General features: G+C 40.8%; 1 protein-coding gene across 1 annotated transcript in view; it reads right to left on the bottom strand.

The window, feature by feature from the left end:
• The window catches only part of CFAP47 (cilia and flagella associated protein 47), a 610902-nt gene that overhangs the window by 410819 nt on the left and 182327 nt on the right, over nucleotides 1-17756 (bottom strand). Inside the window, exons 29-30 of the mRNA XM_040336504.1 lie at nucleotides 6169-6388; nucleotides 2347-2559 (exon numbers count right to left, since the gene is read on the bottom strand). Of these exons, the coding sequence (XP_040192438.1) occupies nucleotides 2347-2559; nucleotides 6169-6388 (433 nt within the window). The remainder of the gene's footprint in view (nucleotides 1-2346; nucleotides 2560-6168; nucleotides 6389-17756) is intronic.

The raw sequence follows: 17756 nt of genomic DNA on the forward strand, positions 1-17756 counted from the left end.
AGAAGCAGTCTCAAATACTGATTTTTTTGTAATCATTCATAGTATAGCACCCTTAACCAGTTCCCGACCCCCGCATGTACATATACGTCCACAATATGGCACGTACAGGCACATGGGCGTACACGTACGTCCTCGCCTATTAGCGGGTGGGGGGTCCGATCGGGACCCCCCCCGCTACATGCGGAGGTCGGGTCCGCTCGGGGAGCGATCCGGGACCACGGCGCGGCTATTTGTTTATAGCCGCTCCGTCGCGATCGCTCCCCGGAGCTGAAGAACGGGGAGAGCCGTGTGTAAACACGGCTTCCCCGTCCTTCACTATGGCGGCGCATCGATCGCGTCATTCCCTTTATAGGGAAGACACGATCGATGACGTCATTCCTACAGCCACACCCCCAAACAGTTGTAAACACATACTAGGTGCACCCCAACTCCTACAGCGCCACCTGTGGTTAACTCCCAAACTGCAACTGTCATTTTCACAATAAAGAATGCAATTTAAATGCATTTTTTGCTGTGAAAATGACAATGGTCCCAAAAATGTGTCAAAATTGTCCGAAGTGTCCGCCATAATGTCGCAGTCACGAAAAAAATTGCTGATCGCCGCCATTAGTAGTAAAAAAAAAAAAATAATAAAAATGCAATAAAACTATCCCCTATTTTGTAAACACTATAAATTTTGCGCAAACCAATCGATAAACGCTTATTGCGATTTTTTTTACTAAAAATAGGTAGAAGAATACGTATCGGCCTAAACTGAGGAAAAAAAATGTTTTTATATATGTTTTTGGGGGATATTTATTACAGCAAAAAGTAAAAAATATTGCTTTTTTTTTCAAAATTGTCACTCTATTTTTGTTTATAGCGCAAAAACTAAAAACCGCAGATGTGATCAAATACCACCAAAAGAAAGCTCTATTTGTGGGGAAAAAAGGACGCCAATTTTGTTTGGGAGCCACGTCGCACGACCGCGCAATTGTCTGTTAAAGCGACGCAGTCCCGAACTGTAAAAACACCTTGGGTCTTTAGGCTGCATATTGGTCCGGGGCTTAAGTGGTTAAAGAAGAGTCACACAGCCTGGGCATTCTTGTGGCCATGCAGCAGCTCGTCTCTCTGTCTCTTGCCACTTAATTGGGTAATGCGGTAGGGCCAGCAGAGTGAGAAGAGAGGAAAGCTTTGATTGGCTGGAGGAGCACATGCATGAGGCTGGCAGCTGTTCCAAGAGAGAGACCAGTCTGTGCACCTAGTATACAAGACATGTCTCTACTTGTTGTGCTGTTGAACACTGAGACCCTGAGTGGAGGACACCTATGCAGCATTGATGATGAGAGGCTATTTGGCCTTCCCTATTTATACTGCTGTCTTTGTAACTGTGCTGTCTCTAGCAGAATCGGGCAGGATGCTTTCAGTGTGAGCTTTTCAATGTGATGTTAAGGGCCCCACCACCAGCAGACATTATAATTAATTGTCCACTGGGTTTAGATAGAGTCTAAGAACAGTAGATAATCCATATTGTTTATTGCATCCCCTGGTGTTTTCTTTTAGCATCTTTTAAAGTTATTCTCTGCTGTGTTTATTTCTTTTCTATCAGCTAGGTTGTTCCACTCTTATCCGCCTAGTGCATTTGGTAATGCCTTTCACAGGCAATAATAGGGAATGAAAGTCATAGACCCTGTCCTAACATTGTTTGTTCCGGTTTTATATTGGGTTAACCCTGGTATTGCTGTCTAAACAGAACTTCTCTTGCAGACATTATTCCACCTCAAATAAAGCCCATTTTATCCCTGACGGTGTGTCAGTGAGTTGTTTGGTCAGTAAAGGGTGGGTCACAACACTCTAGCAGCTCCTCAGGGAGTTAGAGCTACAAAAGGTTGATGAGCATGTTGGAGTGCTCTGTCCATCCTAAAGTTTTCTAAGATGCGTAGGTAGATAAGTAGATAAATGGATAGATAGAGATAAATAGTTAGACAGATAGATAGATAGATAGATAGATAGATAGATAGATAGATAGATAGATAGATAGATAGATAGATAGATAGATAGATGTAAATCAATAAACAAGATAAATCGTGTTCATGCAAAAGTTGGAGTCTAGTTTGAATCTATACTCAGTGTGAACTTATCATTATACTTATCCTAATACATTCAGGAACACAATGAAGCTGCATTTTAACTTCACCGCAATATTTTTCCCAATTCACTGCTATCAATTTTTTAAATCAATGCTCCTTGGCATCGCAAAATTGATACAACCCCATAAATCATGACTTTAAACGTCTTATTTAGCTTCAATTGTTGTGAAAGTGTATCAAAATGGTTATTAAAATCACAATTAATAACTATCCTTACTTGAGGAAAGTGAGCAGCGTTGCATGCTGCCAGTGGAGCTGCAGAACTCTTTCTGTGGGATCAGTGGGTAATGACTGGCTTGCAGTAATTCCGGGTAGCATCTGTCCACTCAGGTAGAACAGCATGTCATATATTGTTTTTGCCTGCTTGCCAAGGTTTATTGTTTTCGGAGCCCTTCCTTCAGACTTTGACAGCTTGACTTTGCATACAGCACTAGATACAAATGGTAAAAAAAGTAACATTACTGTAAATTAAACACACCTTTTCCTTTGCCAATGTTTACAGAAACTACTGGGAATGCTCAAGTTTTTTGCTTATACGCATTGTGTGCCACCACCTTACACCTCCTATGGCAGACAGATCTCCACTCTGCGGCCGCGAGCGGATGAAGTCACCAGCAATCCTCCTCTTCCTCACCCGTATCGTAACGAACACACGTTACTTAATCATAGGATGGAGGAAGAGGAGGATTGCTGGTGACTTCATCCGCTCGTGGCCGCAGAGCGGAGATCGGATCGTACTACACGCTGTTTATACAGCTCTGTCTGTAAGTGTTTTAACTGTTTTTACTCATTAAATTGTGAATGGTCTTACGCTATGGAATCCTCCTTGTGTTCTTTTTGAGTGCCATTGCTGGGATCAGGTCTCTGTTTATGCAGTGTAAGAACGGCAGGCTGGCTGTGGGACATCCTTCATTTACATGTTATAAGGCTTACATACAAGCCGCTTCAAGGTAAGGGGCTTGTATTAACTATTTCCATCTTCACTACTGCACTGTGGAAAGGTTTGGAGTCTGTCATTTTGGAAGTACGTTTTTTACTTTGCACTGAAGCACTCATCATGGAATCTTAATAGAAGTGAAGCACAGATGCACTTTATATTCATTCATTCTTTCTTTGATATTGCGTTCTTGACTATTGGATTTGATTGTTTTTCATTTTCACGTTATTATTGCACTGGACACGTTTCTTTATATATATATATATATATATATATATTTATATATATATATATATATATATATATATATATATATATATATATATATATATATATTTTTTTTTTTTTTTTTTTTTTTTTTTTATATTGACATTTCTTGATATTTCTTTTTTTTTTTTAATTCCTTGGTGAATTATATGGGACATTTTTCACTGCAGTCATTTATGGATTGAATTTTTTTTACTTTTATGCATGGATTGGAATTTTATTATTTATATTTCTTCCACTTTTTGATGTTTTTTTCACTTTTATGGATATTATTCATTTATTGCACTATGCACTTTGGATTGGTTTGAACTCATTTGCATATTTGTACTATATATGTTATATGTTTATGAAGATAGCTACTGCTTGTTAATTTTATCTGAACGATTCCAGATCACTCGCTATTAATATTGTGCGGGTCACTGGCACATTTGTCTTTTTTATCATCATTTATCCACTCTTATTACTCTCCACATTACCCAGTTAATGTTGGGTGGGTATCTGATTTTATTCAGAGTGGAACACATTTTACACAGGAACCAGTGGAGCACATTTTCCTGACAACTTATTCACATTATGGAAATCGTTATTGGTATTTAGTTTTAATTAGATCCTGTTGCAAGCGCCATTACACCCCCCCTTTTTATTAAATGTGACAGTAGGAGTCTATAGTCCTGTGTAATGCTGTATTCACACTTTAGCTGCACATCTTTCGTTGGTTTGCAGGTTGTTTTTTTGAGCATTTGTGCAGGCATTTTTGAATATTTTTTAGCTAATAGAAAGCTAGTAACCAGGGATTAAAAACACATGTTACAGTGGTTCTAAAAGCATTCTCTGCATTAAGGCAAGAAATCTTATATAATCAGCTCCCCTCTAGTCCTATTTCAGTCCAGCACTGTGCCACGGCCTGAGAGCAGCACCACTGCTCTCTCTCTCCTCATAGGCACAGAGACAGCAGTAGGAGCCATTGGCTCCTGCTACTGTCAATCAAATCCAGTGAGGGAGCAGAGGATGGGGCAGAGCCACTCTATGTGTGCCTATAGACAAACACAGCCCACCCCCGAGAACGAGCATGCTATGGGGGGGGCACAGATGGAGAAGAGGAGAGGTGGCTTATGTACCTTTTCAAGCTATAAGATTATAGCTTTAAACAATACTATGCCAAGGTATGAATAGGCACAACTAAAAACCATGGGATTTCTTATATTGAGTGTTTTGCAACTTCCATCTATAAAACGCTCAGGTGTGAATGGGGCCTTAGCCTCTACTTTTGCTGTGGGGGTGTGCATTAATGTGAATCTTTTGTTTAGCCTCTCTACAGGCTGTCTGTCACATCAATAAAACAATAGAGATCTTTGGTGTAGATGGGGGAAAGTGCCTAGTTCAAATAGGAAATTGATATTTGCATGTTGGAGTGCTTTGGGTTCAGATCCTTGTAAGACAATCTAGAATATAATAGAATAGACATGCAGGCACCCAACATTCTTGTAACAGCTTAAAGAAGTCACAGAGATGCAGATGAGAACAGTGGTGATGCCCACTGATTATATAGTGTGGCAGAGGGCATGAATCCCAAGAGTAGCCACCTAGGTTTGCAAATAATGTATCTGGTACGACAGTTCAGATATACAGAATGTATTTAATCTTGAAGTGATTTCCCTTTGCATGCTGTTCATGATATTACACAAGAGGTAAGGAGAAATCTCCCCAGATAACAACATTTTTAAATCTGAGTAATTAAACTGGACATGTGTTTCAATATCAGATGCTACCTTCAATGAAAACCATCTTTTAAAAAATCAGTAGACCCAGATATATTATTGGGTAACATTATATGCAAAGTTTTACTTTGCTTGCAAAAGCTGTTTTCAGTTCCACCTGCTTCACTACTCTATTGGTTCTTTAATGTAATAGGCACCCTAATCAACCAACAATGTGCCCAGTGAGCCATAAGTGGGTAAGGCCATTCACAAATGCAAGAATGGTTGGAATTTCAGATGCCTGTATTCTGGAGATTTTTTTACTGATGGTGAGGTCTGCATATAGATTTTCTTATCACATGTTGAGCTATTTATGTGTATGACAGATTTAATTCAAGTTCCAGATCTATCAAACTTGTTTTTAACTTTGGGGTAGAGTAAGTAAGGTTCAAGAGTTGTTGCATACCCATTGGGAAGATTTCCGTAACATCTGTCTCAAGTGACAGTACTAATTTTGCAAAATACTCACCTCCAAATTCCAGTGCTGCAATGTTTACAACCCTCACTGGCCAATGTCGTCTTCCACTGAACCACTTCCAAGTGCTAGGTTTTGGCCTCCTGATTGGTTACCTGGGGATGACATCATCCCAAACATGGGATTTGGTCATTCTGGCACAGCCAAAATGTGGCGGGAATGCATGCTGTGCAGCATATGCGCAGCTCAGCATGCATTTAGTAAAAGACTGAGAGCAGGCAGGTAAGTGTGTCTTACTGCAGAAGAGTTATAGTATATCTCATCTGCAATAAAGAGCTGCCTGCTCACAGTTTTAAAAATGTTAGCTTAGGTTTGCCATTGTACTATACAGTATGTAGTCATTATAGAAACCCTTTCACCAGACCATTCATTTCAATACCAATCTTCCAATAAGACTATCTATGCATTTCACATGTAGATTATGTATGATTATACATGTTTTAACCTGAGAAAAAACGTTTAATGAGTAAACATCCAAAAGCCCTGAAACTGCTGCTAGGTGTCACCATTTTGGATGTGATGCCAACATCCCCACCAGACTCAAAGCTATTACTCAACTGCAATTCAACTGCATATACTGCATTGCTTTTTATTATTTGTTACCTCCACAAAGAATCTGGTATTGTCATAGGATTGCAGCCACTAGGCCACCCAAACAGGCTGAACCATGTTTGAACTGTAGTTAAAACTTTTTGAAAAAAGATCCATTCTTCTGTATCTTCTTCTGGATAAAACAAAAGTTCCAGTTTGTCCTTTGTTCTCTGATATTGAATCTCTGCCTCTCCATTTTCAGTTCTTTCATTACCCAACACATTTTCATCATCTGAAAAAAAAAATGTGGCAACATTTTACATTAACACAATGATTATGTTTACTGCAAAACATTTCAAGATGAAAAATATTTAAAGCCATTTTTCAATTTCCCAACTGCAGTGTAATCCATTGTTTTATAATGTTTAGTAAGGAATAAACACTCTGTTTTTGGAGATAATGTTATTAATGGCATTAATCTAGCTGAAAAGCAGCTCCCTGGCTTTTATGCGCAGCTTTCACAGTTCACTAAAGCAATGGATAGAACAAAGTTTATTTTGCTGTTTTGTTATCATTAAGCACTCAGTGATTTAATATTTCACTTTGCACAAATTACCAAATAAATTGTGCTTTATATATTGCTGTCTGTTCTTTTCTGGCTATGTGGGGAATACACATGTACAATAGATAAATCCAGTTCTAGAACAAAACTGCATTTTACTCTCACTGACAATACTCCTAAAAAGACCCCTGAGACTTTTATCAGTTTGTTCTGTACTCTGCGCTGTTATTCCAATCCAAATAAGAACTTTCCCCGGTTTATAGAGAAAACATAAAAGTACATTTCAGAATTTCAGGCAACATTGCATAAACCTTAAAGCAGGGCTGATCCTAGGCATAACAAAACCTAATGGAACTTTGAGAGTTGAACATGAAAAACAAATTTATATTTGTGCATAATTAAATTACTCAAAAAATATATACTCTGAACTGTGCAAACACTTTAGGCAGGTGTGAAGAAATGCTGTAAAGAATGCTTTAAAAAAAATATATATATCATCAAGACACAAGTAATTTATACTGCATTACCAAGGTCTCTCTCAGGCAAACATTTCAAAGCAGACTGGGGTTTCAAGGTGTGCTGTTCAAGCTTTTTTGAGGAAGCACAAAGAAACAGGCAACATTGAGGGCCTGTAGAGGCAGTTGTCTGCCAAGTAAACGTAAGGCAACAGATGAAAGACACAACATGCTTACTTCCCTTCGACATCGTAATATGCCCAGCAGTGCCATCAGCACAGAACTGGTGGAAACCAGTGGGACCCAGGTCTGGCCAGAAGTGGTTTTCCTGATCTCATCATCATATAGTCTGTCTAGAATTACATGATAAGACAGAAGGATTTGAGGCAGCCTACATCCACTGAAGATTTGTGGTTAGTTCTTCAAGATGTTTGGAACATCCTAGCTGCCATGTAGAATTTATGCTGTTTTGAAGGCAAAGGATGATCACACCAAATACTGATTTGATTTGGAATTCTCTTCTTCTCTTTTGTACTTTCCATTTTAATTGATAAATTTCACACGGAGCGGATCAGTAATGATCCGCTCCGTGTGTCCGTACAGCTCAGCGGGGATCCTCCGTAAAATCCCCGCTGAGCTGGCAGCTGACAGGGCGGTCCCCACACACTATGCAGGGACCGCCCTGTGTTTCCTCTGCTCTCCCCTATGGGGGATCGGACGAACACGGACCGTATGTCCGTGTTCATCCGATCCGGCAGACGGAAGAAAAATAGGATTTCTTCCGTCTGCAAATGCGGATCTTTGCGGAGGCGGACAAATTACAGGTGTCAGCGGATGTTCATCCGCTGACACCCGTAATCACATAGGGACCCATGTATGTCCCATTTTCATCCGCAAACGGACGGATGAAAATGCGGACATACGGTCCGTACGTGTGAAAGGGCCCTAACACCTAAATTTCTGAAAGCAATCTTAATTTACAGCTTTTTTTCACACCTGCCTAAAACTTTGCACAGTAGTGTATACTGTATATATATATATATATATATATATATATATATATATATATATATATATATATATATACAGTGAGGAAAATAAGTATTTGAACACCCTGCTATTTTGCAAGTTCTCCCACTTGGAAATCATGGAGGGGTCTAAAATTGTCATCGTAGGTGCATGTCCACTGTGAGAGACATAATCAAAAAAAAAAAATCCAGAAATCACAATTTATGATTTTTTAACTATTTATTTGTATGATACAGCTGCAAATAAGTATTTGAACACCTGTCTATCAGCTAGAATTCTGACCCTCAAAGACCTGTTAGTCTGCCTTTAAAATGTCCACCTCCACTCCATTTATTATCCTAAATTAGATGCACCTGTTTGAGGTCATTAGCTGCATAAAGACACCTGTCCACCCCATACAATCAGTAAGAATCCAACTACTAACATGGCCAAGACCAAAGAGCTGTCCAAAGACACTAGAGACAAAATTGTACACCTCCACAAGGCTGGAAAGGGCTACGGGGAAATTGCCAAGCAGCTTGGTGAAAAAAGGTCCACTGTTGGAGCAATCATTAGAAAATGGAAGAAGCTAAACATGACTGTCAATCTCCCTCGGACTGGGGCTCCATGCAAAATCTCACCTCGTGGGGTCTCAATGATCCTAAGAAAGGTGAGAAATCAGCCCAGGACTACACGGGAGGAGCTGGTCAATGACCTGAAAAGAGCTGGGACCACCGTTTCCAAGGTTACTGTTGGTAATACACTAAGACGTCATGGTTTGAAATCATGCATGGCACGGAAGGTTCCCCTGCTTAAACCAGCACATGTCAAGGCCCGTCCTAAGTTTGCCAATGACCATTTGGATGATCCAGAGGAGTCATGGGAGAAAGTCATGTGGTCAGATGAGACCAAAATAGAACTTTTTGGTCATAATTCCACTAACCGTGTTTGGAGGAAGAAGAATGATGAGTACCATCCCAAGAACACCATCCCTACTGTGAAGCATGGGGGTGGTAGCATCATGCTTTGGGGGTGTTTTTCTGCACATGGGACAGGGCGACTGCACTGTATTAAGGAGAGGATGACCGGCGCCATGTATTGCGAGATTTTGGGCAACAACCTCCTTTCCTCAGTTAGAGCTTTGAAGATGGGTCGAGGCTGGGTCTTCCAACATGACAATGACCCGAAGCACACAGCCAGGATAACCAAGGAGTGGCTCTGTAAGAAGCATATCAAGGTTCTGGCGTGGCCCAGCCAGTCTCCAGACCTAAACCCAATAGAGAATCTTTGGAGGGAGCTCAAACTCTGTGTTTCTCAGCGACAGCCCAGAAACCTGACTGATGTAGAGAAGATCTGTGTGGAGGAGTGGGCCAAAATCCCTCCTCCAGTGTGTGCAAAGCTGGTGAAAAACTACAAGAAACGTTTGACCGCTGTAATTGCAAACAAAGGCTACTGTACCAAATATTAACATTGATTTTCTCAGGTGTTCAAATACTTATTTGCAGCTGTATCATACAAATAAATAGTTAAAAAAATCATACATTGTGATTTCTGGATTTTTTTTTTTGATTATGTCTCTCACAGTGGACATGCACCTATGATAACAATTTCAGACCCCTCCATGATTTCCAAGTGGGAGAACTTGCAAAATAGCAGGGTGTTCAAATACTTATTTTCATCACTGTATATACACACACACACATACAGTGTGACACGTTGGGGTTTTGTAGCTCAGGAGTAGTGCCAAAACAGTGAGTTTACTCAATGCCAGAAATATTTTTTCAGGGCTTCCCTGCCCACTTTTATTTAGAAGAATGTCAAAAGTTCATACAGGTATGTCTTCCCACACAGGGGTCTTTCCATGCACCATCAATACGAACAAAACATAACATTCAACCTCCTAGCTTTCTTGGCAGCTTTACTGCTCTGATTTGTACCCTTCCACAGAACCCCTAGGTCCTCTTATACCAAACAAAACCATGTCTAATCTCAAATATTAAAACAATCATGAATCCCACACTTCCTTAACACAGGCAAGACCCTGCTCCTGGAATATTGGAAAACATCCAGCCCACCATCAGTAGCTAAATAGATATTGCATGTTGATAAGATACATTTACTGAAAACATGTTCAGTTACTGTATACCCGTGGAACTGTTATTTTGTACTGTGTTTGAGTTTATTTTAGGGCTGACTACTCATTTGGGAAAACACTGTTATTTTCCAATTTGCTTTACAGTTTTTCTGTTATTTGAAAATGTATTGCGCAGAGCAAAGCTTAAGATAAAGTGTTGCTGTCAACATTTTACAGCGCTTCGGCAGCATCCAAGAGAAAATAAGTCATCCAAGAGAATCGCCAACGGGCCCATAATGATCTCATAATTAGCATTATTAAAACAAAATTCTGCTTTTGTCAAATTGTCATATGCTCATTTAGGAGCATATTTATTTTGGATTTAAATATTCTAAGAAGTATTGATTTATATTGAATTCAGTACCATTTCACACTGTGCAATAGTGGTTTATCTGTTTATCTGCAGCATGAACATTGCAAATCTCTTCTGCATTTTATCATATGACAAACAATTTTACATTTTGTGTGTTGATGAACACATTGGCCCGGATTCTCGTAGAGCAGCGCATAGTTATGCCGGCGTAGCATATCAAATATACGCTACGCCAACGTATAGCAGAGCGGCGAGCACAGTATTCACAAAGCACTCGCTCCCAACGTTGCGCCTGTGTAACGTAAATTCCTCCGTGTAAGCCTGCCTAATTAAAAGTAGGTGGAAGGTGGGCGTGATCCATTTAAATGAAGCGTGACCCCATGCAAATGATGGTCCGAATGTACGGCGCATGCACCGTCCCGTGGACGCATCCCAGTACGCATGAGTCAGAATCACGTCGTAAATACTCCATAAGATACGTCGAATCACTGCCTACGTGACGTAACCTACGCCCAGCCCTATTCACGTACTACTACGTAAACGACGTAAAATACGACGGCTGTTCCCTGGTCCATACAGGGGACAACCGTCGTATTTTACGTTGTTTACGTAGTAGTACGTGAATAGGGCTGGGCGTAGGTTACGTACGTTCGGCCCATCATTTGCATGGGGTCACGCTTCATTTAAATGGATTACGCCCACCTTCCACCTACTTTGAATTAGGCAGGCTTACGCTGAGGAATTTACGTTACGCAGGCGCAACGTTGGGAGCGAGTGCTTTGTGAATACTGTGCTCGCCGCTCTGCTATACGTCGGCGTATCGTATATTCGATACGCTATGCCGGCATAACTATGCGCCGCTCTACGAGAATCCGGGCCAATGTGTTCTTCAACACACAAAATTTAAAATTGACTTACCCCTGCTTTATGAGGCTTAACTTTACGCCGGACGTACGACTTTCGTAAACAGCGTATATTAATGCGCCAGGCGCAAGTACGTTCGTAAATCGGCGTATCTCACTCATTTGCATATGGGAATCGAATTTCCCATATGCCTCCAGCGTAAATATGCGCCCAAGATACGCCGGCGTAGGCAAGTTACGTCGGTCGTAAGAAGCCTATTTTCAGGCGTATATAGTTCTATGGGCACAGCGCACAGATACGACGGCGCATCGTTACACTTACGCTGCGTATCTCGAGATACGTCGGCGTAAGTGCTACGTGAATCTGGGCCTTAATGTTTAACAGAGAGCCACTTTATTATCTGATTGTAAATTAACTCTATGTACACTGCTATACTCTTATGGCAAAGTCTGCATAAAAATTGTAATTATTGGTTCAATATTTCCAGACATTTTGTCAAATACATCATGAAGTACTGGAGTTTTTTTTTTGTTGTATCCTCTTCACTTCCAAAAATCTGCCTCTCCTTTTCTGAACCCTGGGAAAAAGTCAAAGTGCATTTATATGGAACCATTAAGGAGTAGATTATAGATGTTACAGGCTTTACAAAGATTTATTTGTCTCTTTAGTTCTATAAACTTATTAAAAATGTTGGCAGGTTATTTGGAGTGCAGGACTGTGTGCTCGTTCTAATGTAAATAATGGTGAAAGGTTGTCTTTACTAATAGTGGCTAGTAGCAATTGCTCAGCGAATTCAGTCAGGTCAACTCCTTCAATTTTCTCTGGAAACTTTACCATCCTGATATTATTACCTCTCTTCATATTTTTAGGGACCTGTGCTTGGAGCGCATTTACATCAGCCCGCATTAGGGCTATCTTAAAATCAGATTTTAGGGGGCCCATGGTATCCTTTATGTTTCTAACCTGTCCTTCCAAGGCAGAGGTTTGCTCTCTGATCCTTTGTTGATTGTGTGTAAAAGGGATATATCTTCCCCGTGCCATGTATGTAAGTATCTAAAGAAGTGGTGCAGCAATATTCCTGAGAACTCTCTCAGGGTTGGTTCTGGCAGAGGATTTGGAGTTTGAGAAAGTGTAGGGGTGAAGGGCAGAAAGGAAGCCATACTATATCATCCTCAAATCCCTCTGCTGGAAATAGAGGAAGTACATTGTGTAGGTCTGCATCTTATTCTGAGTCAAGGACTTAAGTGGTCGCATCAGCAATCATTTCCTGGTGTCAAGCAAACTGCAGTAGTTTAGCGGCAGAGTGTACACAATCCCTCTGAGGTAGCGCATGTTTCAGACCATCTTGTGCCCCAGGTGTGGATATGCTTGGCACATCCTTTTTACTTGTCATTGCTATCAGAAGATGTTAGAAATCCCCAATAGGGATGCTGACATATATAGCCAAAAAGAAAAGAAAGGAGGGCGCACCGACCTTGTGCATTACCACTTAAAATGTATTAAAAACAGAATAAAAAGCAATGATCCTACTCACAAGACAATCATAAGTAAGCAGTAGGAGAGAGGTATCACGGACTATCTAGGCTTTGAAGAAGGGGGTACGCCCCAGAAACGTGTCAGCCGTTCAGATGTCTGAAGTTCCACTGGCAGGTGCCGCGAGGTCCAGTCCAGTTGTCTGAAAAGCGCTTACTTATGATTGTCTTGTGAGTAGGATCATTGCTTTTTATTCTGTTTTTAAAAAAAATTTAAGTGGTAATGCACAAGGTTGGTGCGCCCTCCTTTCTTTTCTTTTTAGTTTTAGCCATATGAACACCCTTTGTTCTGTGGAGGGCTGCAAGACTTCTGATTTTGCCGTTAGACTACACTGCTGTACCCGGTTTGGCGAAACACCAGAGCGCAGGAGGTTTTGTGTTTTGACATATATAGCCAGCCATGGGGAGCAATGGGAGTCATCAGGATAGCTGTAGCTAGACTCTCTGGCATGATTGCCAGAGTGGCCAGCTAGAACAAGCCTGTTCAAGTAAAGCTGCTGGCCACACCCACTACTAGTGTCATTTTCAGAGTGAACTTCTGCAGAGGAGTTCTTGGGATCTGAACAGCAGCTGAAGTGGCAGGTAGCTGCAATGACGTGAATGTCCTGCCTCCTTTGATAGGCATGCTTTAAAACTTTTTGTAGAATGACAGGGATAATATGTCAACTTTGTATGTATATATGTGACATTTTATCCATACAATGAACAAAATGGATATGAAGAACTATACAATTACTGTTACAGTGTGTGACAGTCATAATACTGTATAGCTTGTACAGGTATCCCATAGATTTGGGTGTGCTCAGTCACTGTGGGTAGAATGATAAGGAGGTATTAACAGTATTGTTAAACTCCCCTAGAACAACCTGTGTGTTGTGGCTTGTACTCAGCCAGCCTTCCTATGTTTACAGAGGTTAGTGTAAAATATAACATAGTCTACTGTATAACAAGGTCTGGCACTGCTTTATGAAATGACTTACAGGAGTCAGAGCTTATGAAATGTAGCCAGCTCGTTCATGCTTTTTAATAGATTTCATAGCTTTTTTAAGGTTAGTAATTCCATCAAGTGTCTCTTTCTTTTTAAACAATCAATTTGTACAAATTTCACTTAGGTCTTTTTGCATAAAGCTTTTTACACATACATATTTATATACTGTACAATAATAACAGAGCATGTTTAGAAAAACAGGCCGGTGAACCTGGCTGCAAAAAGCTGTATACAGCAAGGATTAAATTAAACCTAAAGACACAATTTGAAAATAATCTTCTAATGGGGACATCTCCTCTCATGACAACTGTGAGGATATTTCTGTCACTTTGCAAAGATTTCCTATTACTTCCTATTGTGTTCACGGGGCAGGGAATAAGGAGAAATATCCACAATGGAACACAGAAGGCACATGAAAAAGACAGGGGATTTAACCATTTTCCAGTTTGTCCACAAAGTTAAAAGAAGTTATGGCTTTAGATCTAGTATAACACTAGCAATGCACTGACTCATTGTAACTGTTGTTTGTCAGATAACTTTTACTGTAGTTTTTTGGGCACAGTTTTTAGATGTTGGGTGTTGCAGAAACAATAGCTTCAATCTTATATTGGTGCTATATTAACTTGATAGTTTTTGGTTCATCTTGACAAGCTAGGATAAGTTTAACCACTTCGATATCGTGCACTTTCACCCCCTTCCTGCCCAGGCCTATTTCAGTTTTCAGTACTGTCGCACTTCGAGTGACAATATGATGGTATTTAAAGAGGTGTTATGCCCCCCCCCCACAAAAAATTAAAAGGCAGCAGCTACAAATACCCCAGCCCCCATCCATGGTAAGGGAAACCGGCAGTGAAGCCTTTCGGCTTCACAGCCGGTTCCCTACTGCACATGCGCAAAGCACACTGCACTTTCTAATTAGCCCTGTCTGCAAAGGAAGGGTGAGGGGGGGAAAAACATTCGAGGGACAGCGTTGTAGCACAGTCTCCCAGAAGTGAGGAAAGGTACCCGTTCCCCCCATTCTCCCTGAAAGGTGCCAAATGTGGCACCAGCGGGGGGGAGGAATCAGATAAGCGGAGGATCCAATTTGGGGTGGGACTCTGCTTTAATCATCACTGGGTTGTTTTTTTTGGTTAACAAATGAAATGAGAAAATGGTAAAAAAAAAAGTTTTCCTTAGTTTCTGTCAAAAAAATGCAAACAAGTTGTTTTTATACTTTACTTATGTATGCTGATAAGGCTGCACTGATTGGGGCACTGATAGACTGCACTGATGCGCACTAATGGGCACTCATGGGCACTGATGAGGCTGCACTGATGGCCACTGATGAGGCTGCACTGATGAGACGGCACTGATAAGCTGCACTGATCTGTACTGATGGGGCTGCACTGATCATCACAGCACTGATGATGAGTGCCCTGATTATCAGTGTAAACAATGTACTGACAGCATTGTCAGTTATCAGCAATCCTTTCCTCACTCACTGTGTTTGTGTGAGTAAAAGATTGCTGCTTTTCCTCACTCTCTGTATTTGTGTGAGGAAAGGACTGCCAATACCCGGCAAGTCTGTTTAAATGTGATCAGCTTTGAGTAGACACAGCTGACCACATGGTAAAAGGCCACTGTGATTGTCCCTTTACCGTGATCTGTGATCAGCAATGTCCAACCAAAACAGCTTTCACAGAGCGGGCACACAGGAGGTGGGTTTCTGGGAGGACATCTATGGATGACCTCCCAGAACTGGAGGACCGCGCTGTGGCCATCTTTTGGCTATTGCACCGCCGGGAAGTAAAGTGTATTTATACTTTTTCATCCAGATCTGTAAAATGCCTGCTTTATATTTGTAACATGTTTCCATTTACATACTATAACTTTAAACAAAATATTAAAACGTTGATGCTTTGCTTTTGATAAGCTCTTTTTTGAAAGTTCCACAACTGAAAAATCCTACCTAGTTTTCCCTTTCTATGTAATGTTTCATGAGGAAGCTGGAAATTGTGTTTGACATAATTTACCCTGTAGTGTCTTGTGCTATCCTGGCAGATTTAATAATCATTGTCATCATTATTATATGTGTAGGGCTATCTGTCCTAACAAAGGGTAAATGTCTGAAGCTTGAGTGCTGCCTAGTATGTCAACACAGTTAAAAAACAAACAAAAAAACAGTCCCTCACTTCCATCCTTTATCTTTACATTACTGTCTATTCAAAGCAGTAAAACATAGTCCAACTCCAAAGAAACAACTAAAAAAAGTAAGAAATTGTCTTTTAAACTTAAAGGGGTTGTAAAGGAAAATGTTTTCTTCCCTAAATAGCTTACTTTACCTTAGTGCAGTCCTCCTTCACTTACCTCGTCCTTTGATTTTGCTTTTAAATGTCCTTATTTCTTCTGAGAAATGCTCACTTCCTGTTCTTCTGTCTGTAACTACACACCATAGTGCAAGGCTTTCTCCCTGGTGTGGAGAAAGCCTCTTGAGGGGGGAGGGGGGTGAGCAGGCAAGTCAGGACACTCTCTACTTTGCAGATAGAGAAAGGAGCTGTGTGTTAGTGGGCATCCTGATACTCCTGCTCGCCCCCTCCCCCCTCAAGAGGCTTTCTCCACACCAGGGAGAAAGCCTTGCATTACTGTGTGCAGTTACAGACAGAAGAACAGGAAGTGAGGATTTCTCAGTAGAAATAAGGACATTTAAAAGCAAAATCGAAGGATGAGGTAAGTGAAGGAGGACTGCACTAAGGTAAAGGAAGCTATTTAGGGATTTTTTTTTTCCCTTTACAACCCCTTTAAGTTTAGGCATGCTGTGTAAGAACATATAAAACCAAACCATATGTACTGATACATACCTGAACATGAATTCATAGAATAGCTATAGGCTAGCCATATTGCATAGATTACTTCACCCATGCTGAACACATTTAATGGATGAATCTCTGCTGCCTTCTTTTGTATTCATGCAGCTGCAACACCTGTGTCTGCTTGTATATCCAAACCGTAACTGTATCTAATAGGATGCTGTCATGTTCAACTGACAGCCAACAATTTTCTACTCATACTTGAGTAGAGCTAATTGAGTAGGAATCTGCAAGAATGTGAGCTGTACATGGCCAGCTTAAGCTGCTGCATAAATTGTCTAAAATATTAGTTATGATATTGACAAGTATTAACTGTATATGTTATAAACTGTCCTTTTATTTTCATCTATGATGTGATTAAAGAGGATTCTATCATACATGTCCTACCCAATAAAAATGATGTCTGTGCCATAAACATTATGGGCCAGATTCAGGTAGAATTACGTTACTCCGCGGCGGCGTAACGTATCCCATTTACGTTACACCACCGCAGGTTTACAGCGGAAGTGCCTGATTCACAAAGCTCTTGCCTGTAAACTTGCGGTGGTGTAACGTAAATCCGCTCGGCGCAAGCCCGCCTAATTCAAATGAGGCGGGCACCATTTAAATTAGGCTGGTTCCCGCACCGAACGTTCTGCGCATGCTCTGTTAGGAAATTTCCCGACGTGCTTTGCGCGAAATTACAGAGCCCCAACGTTTTTTTTGAACGGCGACGTGCGTTACGTCATTTCGTATTCCCGGACGTCTTACGCAAAAAAAAAAATAGAAATTCGATGCGGGAACGATGGCCATACTTGAACTTGGCTGTTCTAAAGATAAGAATTAAAAACAAAAACCGCGCTAGTAGACACCCCACCCCTAACCCTGGGCAGCAGCTGGCGTGTGAATCACAAGAAAATATAAAAACAAAGAAAAAGCCGCGCCCCAGCTAACAGTCCATAAATATACACAATCTATG

Source organism: Rana temporaria, chromosome 2, assembly GCF_905171775.1.
Source record: "Rana temporaria chromosome 2, aRanTem1.1, whole genome shotgun sequence".
Taxonomy (NCBI): domain Eukaryota; kingdom Metazoa; phylum Chordata; class Amphibia; order Anura; family Ranidae; genus Rana; species Rana temporaria.